A 12,902-nucleotide genomic window follows, 5' to 3' on the forward strand; every position below is an offset into this window, starting at 1 on the left:
TTTTGTGATTTACTGTCTCGTCTTGAGTCGGAAGTAAACAAGATGTACGTGTGTCATTTTGCCTGTTTTAGGTATATCACCTGACTCCTAGGACAAGCTCTTTCCAAGGTTAACGCCAAGACTGATAAGCAACCTTGGAATCTTCCTAGTTGGGAAATGCGGCCTTGTCACGTCTTCTTAGTGGTCATCTCAGTGGTCTTCTTGATGCTCTGGTTAGTGCTCTTTTCGTTAGTCTTTTCAGTGTCTTTTTGATGCTCTTTTTGGTGGTCTTTTTGTTTAGATATTCCTCCCTTGTTAGTGGTGTAGGTAAAGGAGGCGGTAAAAACAGCTTAAAATGTGCAAGACGACTTTTCCATGTATAACCTTTGACTTGAATCCATTCAGACTGCTATCCAATTTATTCCAGTTGTTTCTGCTTCATTTACTTGTTCATACGCATTCCGTTGAAAATACTTGACAATAGCATGTCTGACCCCACATATCGAGAACAAGCCCGCGTTTCATACTTCACCCCAACCCAAGCCCCCCTAACCCCTAACCCCCAGATCGGCAGCCAACCCCCGATCAGACGGCACCCAACCCCCCAAGCTGTCCTAGCGCGTGTCGCGTTACATCTCACCAGCATTCATCTCGCGCCGACCACATAACTCACACTAGTGAAATATCTTCATCTCTTTTATCGAACTTCTTTTGGCTCAACTTTTCCACATGATACCACGATAACTAAATTGATATCATTGTCCACTCGGTTGTTGCGCCCGCGTGATTTACGTTCCCAAGTTGACTATCCTATTCTTCGTAAGGTGCGAATGCCACTTCTTCGTCACAACCAACCCCGCTACGCGTTCACTCTCACTACATTCAAGTCAACGGAGACCGGTGACGATATTAACACACATTTCCTCTACGAGCCTCTTAAGGGAGTCGAAAAACTTGAGAACTATCGACTAGGGGGCTAGCACCCTATACGAATCGGGGATCACTTTCACGGTCGATATCGAGTTGTTCATAAGCTGGGACATGGGTCTTATTCAACTACATGGCTGGCCCGTGATAGACAATCCAATAAATACGTTGTACTGAAAGTTTGCGTAGCAAACTCGAACCCAAAGGGAAGGGGACATTATATCCGCTCCCACTGTTCCTGCTTGTTCTCCAGTCAACACTCCAGGAATGAATATGGTCCCTTCCATTCTAGATAGGTTCGCCATTCACGGCCCAAATAGCAAACATGTTTACTACGTTGCTATGATAATGAGAAATATGGAGCACCGGAGCTAGACCCAGTTGTTCGTCTAGATGGTAATCCGCTTCCTCCTAGTGCCCCTTCCCACGGCATTATTCCCATATGGCTAGGGGAAGTAAGTGAGAAAATCACACTTGCAGAAACTAGGATCCTGCTTATAGACTTCGGTGAAGCCTTTTCACCGTCAAAAGAACTAAAATACGAATCTCGCGCCCCCCTCGTTATCCATCTGGACTCTCGCCTGTACGATATGGTCTATCATCGCTCAACGGCCGTTGTTTGAAGGGTTTCTCTCAACGGAGGACGACATGACCTGTGAGCATATTGATACTCTTGATATTTTACCACCTAAATGGTGGAGCAAGTGGGAGGCGCGACAGTATAAATTTACCGAGGATGGTAAGCCAATAAACCGTGAATATTTCCGATCTTGGGATGATCGGTTTGAAGATAGCGTGGAACAGCCTAGGCGAGCTAAGGGGATCCCGTCGTTTGATGCAGGGGAGGGAGACGCTTTCTTCGACATGTTACGGCATATGCTCTCATTCAAACCCGAGGATCGTCCTACTACCAAGCAAATTCTCGAGTCGGAATGCATGGTGAAATGGGCTCTGCCTGACTATCGCAAGATCCAAAATAATGTATGAGTTATTCTAGGGTGGGACTATATGAATCATTTTCATCCGCTCCTAGGGAGGTATTCCGGAATCTGTTGCGAATTACACAATTTGTAAGACACCTGAACGTCTAGGCCGGATAAGCGACCGACTATTCTTGTTCTATTTAGAATAAAATGCGGCACAATTAGATGTCCACGCTTCAATTAAATACGAGAGATAAACGAAAGTTTTCTTCGTATTCTATGGTTCAATTACCAGGGGGGTTCATTCCTCCGTCTTGTGCGGCTTAAGTCCGTCGTCCGTCCGAGACGGTCTATAGATACACCGAACAAGAACGTAGCACAATACGATCCCTTCAATATAAATAGATGGGATCGTAACTCCAAGTAACCTCTATAATCGACCGCAGACGCTTCATTCGCCAACATCCAAAATGGTCTCTCTATCAGATGTCCAGTCCTCAAATGCCCAAATCGCCAATACACTCCCAGCAGGCCTCGTGGCAGTCTTCGTAGGCGCAACAAGCGGCATCGGCGAAGCAGCCCTAAAAGAGTTCGCGCGCTCAGCCCGATCTCCCCGCGCATACTTCATCGGCCGCTCACAAGAAGCCGCAGCCCGCATCACAGCCGAATGCCGACAGCTGAACCCAGAAGGAGAATTCACCTTCATCAAAGCGGACGTCAGTCTAATTCAAAATGTCGACGCGGTCTGTCGCGAGCTTCATAGTAAGGAAAAGAGTATCAACATCCTCTTCCTTAGCTGTGGAACAATTCGTTCCGGGGAAGGTGGGTAGGACATTCTCACATCACCTACAAGGAAAAGATATTGTTGCTCATGATACAAAAACAGATACATCCGAAGGCCTCCATATCATGACTGCAACTGGGTACTACGCACGAACACGATTCATCATCAACCTCCTCCCCAATCTCAAACAAGCAAGGGGTCTACGGCGCGTCGTCAGCGTCCTAGCCGGTGGTCATGAAGGTCCCATTGACACAACCGACTTCCAAGGGAAGACGATGTCCATGCTAAAGATACGTGGACACCTTGTGTCCATGACTGATATGGCTCTGGAAACATTGGCTGAGCAAGCGCCAGAAGTGACGTTTATTAACGATTACCCCGGCGCAGTGAAGACGGGGATTGGACGCGAGTCGAATACGCTTCTGACCTGGCTTATGACTATTGTGCTTATGGTTATTGGGCCTTTAGTCTATATCCCGATTCGGGAGTCCGGGGAGAGACATCTTTTCTTCGCGACGAGTGCTAAGTATCCTCCCCGTCTCCGCTTGGATGCTGCGGTAGAAGATTCCTCGGGTGTGCCTTTGTCGGAGGGGGTTGAGGTTGCTAGTGGGACGGATGGGAAGGCTGGGAGTGGGGTTTACAGTATTCACTGGAGTGGAGAGCATGCTGGGCCTAAGGTTGTGAGGTTGTTGGCTGGACTGCGTGAGCAGGGGATGGGGCAGAAGGTTTGGCAGCATACGGTTGGTGAGTATGATAGAATTGTAGGGTCGGCGGATGTCTGAGCCAGAGTGTGATTTTTGATGATGTTGTTGTCGAGTTTCGATTGGAGCGGGTGCGGCTTGGCTATACATATTCCCGTTCTTCGTGTTATAATAATATTTCCTTTGGTGGGCTACAGGGTATGCGCGTTATAGCTTCGAGTAAATGACGTCTTTCTTCGTATTTGTAGCAAAGGTGTAATCAGGTCTCGGTTGATATTAACATGTTGACGTACGCAGATAATGCCCCTTGCGTGCACCCATCCATTGGACGTCTCCGGTCTATTCATTGTGGACCGGATCTCTGATTTCTATTGGAAATTAGGGTAAAATAATCAAACGACTCCTCGACATGGCCATCGCTGTCTGACGAGGAGTCCATTCTGTTGTCAAGGTAGATGATACTCGGGTGGGACCTAGGAAGAGAGGAACCTTGGAATCATTTGGGGGGACCCGCTTGCATGGGGCAGATCTAATGACGTAATCACAACACAGCCCTGGAGGTCCACGGGTGCCCAGGTGGGTGCACCCCAGGTGTTCGGGAGCTCTAAGGGAATCAGAATGCAAACTAACCCTTGAATAATGTAAATATCATATATGCAGGTCAATATACTAAGTTCCCGGGTTATCATATCTGTATAACTAGTTCGACATGTCCATGGATCTTTCCATTTTTGCATAGTTGTTATTGCTTGCGTTATGCGTTTTATCTGTTTGCAGTCTCCCGAGGTCCGCACTTGTCATATGTCTAACATATGTCACTCCTAGGCAACCATCTATTGTGGATTTTATCGAATCAACTCATCTCAGCTCTGCGAAAGTCATCCGCGTTTTCTCGAGTGTGCATTGCTATCTCTGAGACTGAACCTACTCCGTATAGGATTCGGATCTAACTGGACCAACGAGAGCCAAGCACTTTGTCATCTCGTCTACGGCTCTTAATTAGTGCTACTGGGGAACTAATTGAAACTGAGAAAGTGTTTGATACCCAAGAACATCTTCTCTAATCCTCTCTGCTCTATGTGGAATTTGAGCTGTCAACTTACATCTGTTTTTCCCCGATCCTCAGGAAAGATTTAGCAATGGGGCGCATCACCGACAGCTTCACCATTCTCTATTTCGGCCTCGCTGCCGGAATATACCTCAAGCCGGAGTATGCTATCCTCAATTCCAGGATTGCGACGTTTGCTGTCCTTTTCGGGATCATTATTGCGTCCAAGATTGTTTATCAGCTTGTGTTGTATCCTGACTACTTCACTCCATTGAAACACATTTATTCACCTCCGGTAGGCCAGCCCTCATTCCTATGGATTCGATGAATGTACTTAATATTATCTAGGATCGAAGCTGGCTCACCGGCAATTCTCCGAGTTTCTGGCTTGAGACCCCCCATCCGCAGCTAAGGGAGTGGGCCAAGAACAGGCCCAATCAAGATCTCCTCCGGTACTATATGGTCGCAAACCTCGAAAGGGTAGCTTTGACAAGCCCTAAAGCATTGGGTGAGCTGCTTGTTACGAAAGCTTACGATTTTGAAAAACCCGAATTGGTTCGACAGAGCTTGCGGCGTGTTACAGGTGATGGAGTCCTACTTGCTGAAGGTGAAGAACATAAGGTAAATATGGCCCTTCAAATGCCACTCTACATGAATTCGGACTTACAATATCTCCACTAGATCCAACGCAAGAATCTCCTACCAGCCTTTGCCTATCGCCACATCAAGAACCTCTACCCCGTCTTTTGGGACAAGAGTGTAGAAATGGTCAAGCTGATTGAGGAAGACTTGCAAAGCAGAAAGACCAATGGGAATAACGACAACACCGTCCAAATCAGTAACTGGGCGAGTCGAGCAACCTTGGACATCATCGGCGTCGCTGGTATGGACCATGATTTCGACTCCCTCCGTGACCCTGAGAACACCCTCAACCAATCCTACCGCAAAATCATGTCCACGCCACCCCTCATCATGAAAATCCTTTTCGTGATAAGTATGCTATTCGGTAACCCAACATGGATCCACTCATTACCAACAAAACGCAACCAAGATATCAAGGACAGTGGCGAGGTCATCCGCAACGTCGCACGGCAGATGATCCGACAGAAGAAGGCAAAGATGGAAGACCCCAAAGCCGAAACCGGCATTGACATCATCTCCGTTGCACTAAGCAGCGGCACTTTCGACGAAGAAAACCTCGTCGACCAATCCATGACCTTCCTAGGCGCAGGCCATGAGACAACCGCCTCAGCCCTACAGTGGGCCGTTTACGCACTCTGCAAGAACCCCAACGTCCAAACTCGTCTGCGGGATGAAATTCGCGCCAATCTGCCCTCGCTCGACGATCCGACTCCAATTTCTGCAGCCGCAATTGATAATCTGCCCTACCTAAACGCAGTGTGCAACGAGGTGCTCCGCTTCCACCCCTCTGTGCCGACGACCGTACGCAAGGCGGCTCGTGACACAACTATCGCCAACGCGCATATTCCCAAGGATACGCTATTTACAATCTCTCCGCAAATGATCAACCATATGGAAGAGCTGTGGGGACCAGACGCGAACGAGTTCAACCCAGACCGCTTTATGGGTCCCGGTAAGGCTAACACTGGCGGTGCGGTTAGTAATTATGCCTTTTTGACTTTCTTGCATGGCCCACGCAGTTGCATTGGTCAGGGCTTTGCAAAGTCGGAGCTTGCTTGCTTGATTGCTGCTACTGTTGGTCGGTTTCACATGGAGTTCAAGTTTCCTGATGCTAAGTTAGAGATTCGGGAGGGGGCTACTGTTTCACCTAAAGATGGGGTACTTGCCTTGCTTACGCCATTGGAGGGGTGGTAGATCCGAATCAGATGTGCCTGTTGGTTTTGTGTGGTCTTTGCTGTATATATTGCTGGTCGTTTGGGTGGTTTCGTGTTCACATCGTTCAAGGCGAGCGAGCTATCAGAGTGTTGTAGTGTCTACTGGGCTTGACATTTGATTTACATGGATATATATAATTCGGCTATGAGTGTTGGAAATGCTGTAAACTCCTCGGCCCCTACATATACACTGGATAATGCCTGGCAAATCTTCGCTTCCAGGAATAATAAGCACAGACAATCTTCAAGAATCATCCAGAAGCCTCATCATCTGATGAGTTTGGTGGAACCAACTTCCCAGCTGGATCCCTGGAGTATCCAGCTCCATGATGAAGTCATCATGTATCTGGGGTTGCGTCGCCGAAAGGGTCACTCTTGGCTGAAAGCTTGATGTTTGGTTCATGCCTTGCTGACCTTGGTCAGAAGAAGCTGCCGCAGGCTTTTGGGCCTGGTCTAGTGACCAAGTATCCGGTGCCTCGAATAACAAAGGGGAGTGCGAATCAGCACCAAACCAACCAGTGTGGCCATTCAGGTACGTTTCCATGTCCAGGTCGGGAAGGTGACCGTTAATCATGTCCCCTGACTGTACTTTTGCTTTGGCCTCGACGTACTTCGCGGCAACGTCATACAGGGCCTTCAAAATTCGTAGTTGCTTACTGCAGGCGGAATAACGAGGAGATAGTGACATCGACTGCAGGCTGTCAACCAATTGTTGTAGGTGATCCAAGTCAGACGAGTTGGATGTCTCAATGATGTTGCAGAACAGGATTAAAAATGGCATGAACGGCGCTAACAAAATGACTTCGTTGACCCATAGGTCGAGGCTGGGAGACCACAACGCCGCGTCTGCGAGCATGCTGATGCACACTTCTGTCTCTTTAAGGCTGGCTCTCGCAGCTGAGAGACATTCTGGACAAGGCGCCAAGCTTGAAGATTCCCCCGACGGAATCCCTCTATAGATGGAGGCCGAGATAGAGTACTCAATAGCTCTGTTAGCATGTATGATAAATCTACTCGGCCCAGGATGTGCCACATGGCTAGTCCACTGATTTGGCCGTTTCTGGGCACAGCATTAGCCCGAGCGTGAAAGTAGCGATCTGGTTTTGGCTTCCTATCCACGGACATGCATGGAAAAGGCGGAAGGGAACAGCTTACATAGAACTCCACTCTCGCAGCCATTATTCTCTCGAGCTCAGCAGCCACAGCTCTGGTACGAGACTCCCGAATGGAGGCTGGCTGCGCTAGCGCATTCGGGCTATATATATTGTCATATACTCGTCCGTAGAGGCTGGCCACATCGGTCCAGTCGGGCAACCTGTTATGTAGTAGGGAAGTCATCTTGCGGTCGAGGAGCAGCCGTGGAACCGTGATGTCATGGTCTCGAATAGTGGAGGACCTACCGAGACGTAACGACACTGCTTTCTCCAGGGCATAGAGCGCCCAGAACAATCGTATTTTCCGCTGTGCTTCTTCTGCTGGTTCGGCTGTCATAACAACCTTGCTATGAAACCCAAGGGCCTGAGCCATGAGTGAAGCCTTAGAAATAAACGTCCACGCCGCAAAGGGTTTGCCATGTTTGAGGCAGTAAATAGTCTGTTTGATTTGTCATTGGGAATTTAGACACAAAACCAAAATGGTGAATATTTAAGGGATGAACATACAGCCATATACATAGCACAAACAGAGACTATATTCGTAGTGACGTGGAAGGAGAGGTTGGATAGGATCGTTTCGAGGCTGTCGCTGCAGATGAGTGCTTGCGCCTCGTACTCCTGCTTGACAATATCATCTCCAGGGGCACTCGAGCACTCAGTGAAGAGCCAATCAAGACCATAGTGGACAATTATCAGCTCCGTATCCGTTACTGGTCCGGGTGAGCAGGCCTTGATGACGTATTGGGTGAAATCGCCCAGAGATCCAAACTCGAACGGCCAATAGACCTGATTGGGCGACCGCTCTTCTGGAGAGTTAGTGAAAAGTCGCAATTTAATCGACAAATAAAGCGTACGAACCGTGTGCGATTCTTAAGCATGCCAGGATTCGGTCCATGGAAGGTATAGGCAGATCCCTGGAACTAAGACCTGGAGGAAGCGTCTTCGAGAATGGAGGTGAACCTTCCAGTGTCTCATTATGCTGCTTCTGAACGTTGACCGTGCTCCGCAGGCCATCCAGCACCGAGGTCATTTCGGCAGCAACGTTGGAGTACGGGTCATTCGCCACGGCATTTTGAAGAAACTTGGTTGCGAAGATGACATGGGCAAACAACGTGGATTCGATGCCTCCAGCTTCATCTAAACACTGGTGGCGTCCTCTGGCGCCTGTTTTGCTATCGCTGCTAGCGACTCGCGACTCATTAGACTGAAGCGAGGAATGTGATGGCGGTTGCAATCCAGCTGAAGTTGCAATGCCACTGTTACTGGACCGCTCATAACTGAGCTGCCTCATCAACTCGCTGAGGTCGTCAATTTTGTTCGAAATGTGCTCCATTCTACTCTCGCTGCCGATGTCCAAATTGGTGATTTAGTGACTTTATGAATAGACTTGAGTATAAAGCCACAGAGTTGGATGCGCGATACGAACTTACTATACACTCGAGATGAGGACCCGTTGCCGCTTTATTTTGGCTTTCTGGCCTAGCAGGTAGGTGCATTGCGATTCCGTCTTGGTGCATTGCGAACACGGGTTGACGCGATCACATTTGGTCTGTAGGACAAGAAAAACGAAAAGTCAGCAGCAACCTTGCGCTGCTGGGCCTACACATCTGGGTGCAATCTCGCTAATTGTAGAAACACACCTTTCGCTTACGGCAACGATCACACTGTAGCTATTGTCAACATTCAATCATCATGCAAGGTTAAATATAACCGAAGCAATGGGGAGCCCATACAGCTACCTTCTCGGTTGCCGTAATCTCATTCTCCTCACGACCATTCCATTGTGAAATTAAGTCCTCTTCTAGCACATGAGCGTGGATATCATCTTCCCTTGGCGCCCGGTCGGTGGGGCTCCTCCCGCATGACATTATTACAAAAATGTCCGTAAGGGCCGCCAAAGTGATGCCGGAAGACGGGCTGGAAGCCGAATACTGAGATCCTGAGTTGAAGGAGACGGGGAGTCCAGGAGAACCGAGTACTCGAAAGTGCAAGAAGAAATGACCGAGCCTTTACGGATGCACGGAACGCCAAGACTCCGAAGCCCGCATAGACAGCCTACAGTCACCCGTGGACCTGCCGGACTGTGGAGTCCTGGCGTCCGCCTTGCTATCAACATCGCTCCATACCCTCATGAAACCCTACACTTGCCTGCTATTAGTTTCGCCTCACAGAGTACACGATTCCCGGATGAGGGATTTATACATTGTGGGGTCCTCAATGATAATTGAGATATAAATCGCAGATTCCCGGCATTGGCAATGGAAAGTCTTTAGAGTAGCAGTCTTCCAGCATATCAAGTTATTCTAGCAGGTCGTTGGCGGAGTCCTTCCTCTCTCCTTTCTCCCTAAATTCTTCCCTTTACGTGAGCAAATCCCCTTCCTCCTTCTTGAATTTCCATGTATTGCAACCCTAACGGAGCCAGTTCCATCAAAAGTTGGAAGAAAGAAGCCATGAAATATCGCGGCGTTGTCTATGATGTCGGATTGAAGTTTGGGGACGATGGATTTTCGGTCGAACCATTCGATCCCATCCTGGTAGAGTTCGACATGCGTATCATCGCCAACGACATGCACGCCAATGCTGTGCGGATCGAGGGCGAGGAGATCCATCGACTAGAATCTGCTGCACGGGCTGCTCGCTCGATGGGGCTCACGGTCTTTTTCAACCCGTGGAAGATGAACGTGGGTGTTGACGAGACGTGCGCTTACCTTGAAGACGCTGCGGAGACGGCCGAGCGACTGCGGAACGAAGGTGTCGATTTGGTTTTTGTTGCCGGCTGTGAGTATACGATCTTCAGCAAAGGGGTCTTTCCTGGCGAATCTTTCTATGAGCGTCTAATGTGGCTTGTCGCTCAGTTCCCTGGCGGTCATATGCCGAGAGATGTTCCCCAAGTCTTACGTGAGAAGTCCGTGGAATTAAACAAAGTCCTGCGGTCTTTGGCTAAGGTGGTTCGCGCCAGGTTTGGTGGGCCGCTGACATATTCGGCCGGCACCTGGGAAGTCGTAGACTGGGACATCTTCGACATCGTTGGTATCGACTACTATCGCCAAGGGGAAACCAAGGAGGAATATGTCGCGGGCCTCGAGCGTCACAGGTTCGGCAAGCCTCTTGTCGTTATGGAGGTGGGTTGCTGCGCCTATGAGGGAGCGGCCGAGCGCGGTGGCGGCGGCTTTATGCTTCTCAAGAGCACAAATCCAGACGGCAGCGGCGTTTTCGAAGGCGGCGTCGTCCCGACCCGGAGCGAGCGGGAGCAGGCCGATTATGTCGGCACACAGCTCGATCTCCTCGCTAATGCAGATGTTCATGGGGTCTTCGTCTATGTGTTTTCATTCCCGTGCATGCGAAGGGGGGAGGGACCAAGTGACCTTGACATGATGTGTTTCTCATTGGTCAAATACTTCCCGGATCTGGACCCGAGGTCGAATGCTATGCCGCCCTGGGCACCTAAGGAATCTTTCCACCGCGTCGCCGACTTCTTTCTGTCCATGCTGCAGCCACAGCTATAATGTTTCACTACACCGACAAATTTTGTTGTCCCGCGAGAGACACCATTTGCTGATGTCACGAATCATTTACAGCTAATAATGTTGAAATTGCTCGAAAGATCCCCGACTCCTGCGCGTAGACCTTTTAGTCGGGTGACATTCTCCAACAAATATAAGACGAAATTTCCAATGGCCATTCCCTCCGAAGATAATATACATAGTTATGGGTCATATGAACCTTGGCAGGGTAGACAACATTTGGTCTCTCTCAATCAGCACATAAATTATATGCACAACAAAGCAGCTAGTAAAAAAATAGAACCGCAACTAGAAGCTGGTCTACGTTTCTTCGCCTCTACTTTCCTGACACTATATAACATAGCATTGTACTTATTTGTCCGATTCGACATGTACAGCCAAAAATGTCTGCCGATACTTTCACACAGGCATACTTCCCGGTGTAGGAACTAGGTGTGGTCCTGACTAAACATCTTTCGGTATTGTATAGCATTTTTTATACTTCCAAATACACTTGTGGAGACAGTTGAGACCAATTGCAGAAGATATAATCTTGATATGTAAAGTACCAGTGAGCTCAACTGGAGGGACTTTATTCTATTGATATTGCTTTCGAAAGACCATAATCCTCTCAACTTCGTTACCAGAAGCGTCCTCCTCTACCCAAGCACGCCACATACCACCACAATTAAAGTCGAATACAACCTTACCCCGATGTAGTTTGACATCCGATGCCCCATTTACAGTAAGCTCTGCCTCTATACCGATGATACCCCCTTCACCCTCACCGGTCTTAGCCCACCTGGAGCCGGCGGAACGTTGAAGTTCACCACCAGGTCCAGAAACAGCCGTCACTGCATCTGCAAGGCTAGAAGGGAATTTGCCGGGCGAAGAAAACCGTAGCATTGCAGCAGTCGTGCGCGCAGCCGCAACCCGAAGAAACGAGTCTCCATTCCCAGTCCCAGAGACCGCAACAGCCCGCCGATGAGAGTATGGAGCAGATGATTGATAAGAATGACAAGCCTTCTCGGACCCCAAGTCCAGCTCCCGGGAGGAACTATCACCCGAAAGGGACGAGGAAATAGGTGAGGCCTGATCTCGCAAGAACGACGGCATGCAATCCCCCAGCCAATTCCTCGCGTCGCGTAGCAAGCCACCGACCCCGGAATCTTCTGGCGCTGCCTCGCCACCACCTGACACGATCTCATCCCAAGCCTCAGCCCAGAACCCAGCCCCCAAGGTAGGCGTATCGCCAATTCTCCCGGGCAGCTTATTCGTTAAACCACCGGTACTAGTGGCAACAGCCAGATTCCCCCACTGATCAAGACACACACAACCGACAGTCCCCTGACTCAAGAACACAGGCTCCTCTTCCCCCTTCAAACCCCTCATATGCTCATCCCACCTCTTCTGTGTGAAGAACCACTCATCGGGACAGAACTCCAGCCCCCAATCCCGAGCAAGTGTCTCAACATACGGACTAACCAGCTGAGAATGCATACTCCCTCCGTCATCTGCGGGAGTTCCATCAGCGGCGACACCCGATCTGAGGAGCGACTCGCGCGCGAGACGAATGGGATGACGCACATTACGGACGCCCATCACGCCTGCGCCGCGTTTAATTGCGCCTGGTTGTGTTGCGTCGTACTGGTGCACGGATGTCACCATTACTGAGGCTTCCATTTCGATTGTGCCGGCTGTTGTGAAGACGCTGCCGCGGCCGCAGTTGAAGAGAGGGTCATCTTCAAGGAGGGAGACGGCGTGGACGGCTGCGTCCAGTGCTGTGCTGCCATTTTTGAGGAGGGTGTGTGTTGAGCGGAGATAGGATTGGAGGGAGGCGTTATGGGCGGCGTAGAGGTCTGGGGGTAGTTTGGAGCGTTGAATGTTGCCGGCGCCGCCGTGAATGATTAAGGTAGGTTTGAATGAGGCTGGTTTCGTCATATTGCTGGGTAATTGCGCTGGTTGGAATTCTGACGTTGGTTGTGTTTGGTGCGGGGAAATATAAGGCGGAGTAACATTGTCCGAAT

At 49.5% G+C, this 12,902-nt stretch overlaps 6 protein-coding genes across 6 annotated transcripts; 4 read left to right on the plus strand and 2 right to left on the minus strand.

The window, feature by feature from the left end:
* Nucleotides 1-1,554: 1,554 nt before the first annotated feature.
* Nucleotides 1,555-1,893, plus strand: N7471_009996 (uncharacterized protein; the record flags this gene model as incomplete). Its single annotated transcript, XM_057282715.1, has 1 exon — nucleotides 1,555-1,893. The coding sequence occupies one exon, from the start codon at nucleotides 1,555-1,557 to the stop codon at nucleotides 1,891-1,893; it is 339 nt and encodes a 112-aa protein (XP_057133598.1).
* Nucleotides 1,894-2,299: 406 nt separating this feature from the next.
* On the plus strand, nucleotides 2,300-3,395 carry N7471_009997 (uncharacterized protein; the record flags this gene model as incomplete). The annotated part of the gene is made up of 2 exons (XM_057282716.1): nucleotides 2,300-2,651; nucleotides 2,716-3,395. The coding sequence occupies 2 exons, from the start codon at nucleotides 2,300-2,302 to the stop codon at nucleotides 3,393-3,395; spliced, it is 1,032 nt and encodes a 343-aa protein (XP_057133599.1).
* A 1,058-nt stretch (nucleotides 3,396-4,453) lies between these two features.
* N7471_009998 (cytochrome P450) lies at nucleotides 4,454-6,198 on the plus strand (the record flags this gene model as incomplete). The annotated part of the gene is made up of 3 exons (XM_057282717.1): nucleotides 4,454-4,657; nucleotides 4,711-4,983; nucleotides 5,044-6,198. The coding sequence occupies 3 exons, from the start codon at nucleotides 4,454-4,456 to the stop codon at nucleotides 6,196-6,198; spliced, it is 1,632 nt and encodes a 543-aa protein (XP_057133600.1).
* Nucleotides 6,199-6,462: 264 nt separating this feature from the next.
* Nucleotides 6,463-9,240, minus strand: N7471_009999 (putative C6 transcription factor; the record flags this gene model as incomplete). The annotated part of the gene is made up of 7 exons (XM_057282718.1): nucleotides 6,463-7,278; nucleotides 7,374-7,811; nucleotides 7,880-8,175; nucleotides 8,231-8,715; nucleotides 8,803-8,921; nucleotides 9,013-9,036; nucleotides 9,106-9,240. The coding sequence occupies 7 exons, from the start codon at nucleotides 9,238-9,240 to the stop codon at nucleotides 6,463-6,465; spliced, it is 2,313 nt and encodes a 770-aa protein (XP_057133601.1).
* Nucleotides 9,241-9,822: 582 nt separating this feature from the next.
* Nucleotides 9,823-10,878, plus strand: N7471_010000 (uncharacterized protein; the record flags this gene model as incomplete). The annotated part of the gene is made up of 1 exon (XM_057282719.1): nucleotides 9,823-10,878. The coding sequence occupies one exon, from the start codon at nucleotides 9,823-9,825 to the stop codon at nucleotides 10,876-10,878; it is 1,056 nt and encodes a 351-aa protein (XP_057133602.1).
* A 594-nt stretch (nucleotides 10,879-11,472) lies between these two features.
* Nucleotides 11,473-12,816, minus strand: N7471_010001 (isoaspartyl peptidase/L-asparaginase; the record flags this gene model as incomplete). Its single annotated transcript, XM_057282720.1, has 1 exon — nucleotides 11,473-12,816. One exon carries the CDS (start codon nucleotides 12,814-12,816, stop codon nucleotides 11,473-11,475), a length of 1,344 nt encoding a protein of 447 aa, XP_057133603.1.
* Between the last annotated feature and the right edge of the window lie 86 nt (nucleotides 12,817-12,902).

Source organism: Penicillium samsonianum (genome assembly GCF_028829775.1).
Source record: "Penicillium samsonianum strain IBT 33392 chromosome Unknown utg000005l_segment0_segment0, whole genome shotgun sequence".
NCBI lineage: Eukaryota > Fungi > Ascomycota > Eurotiomycetes > Eurotiales > Aspergillaceae > Penicillium > Penicillium samsonianum.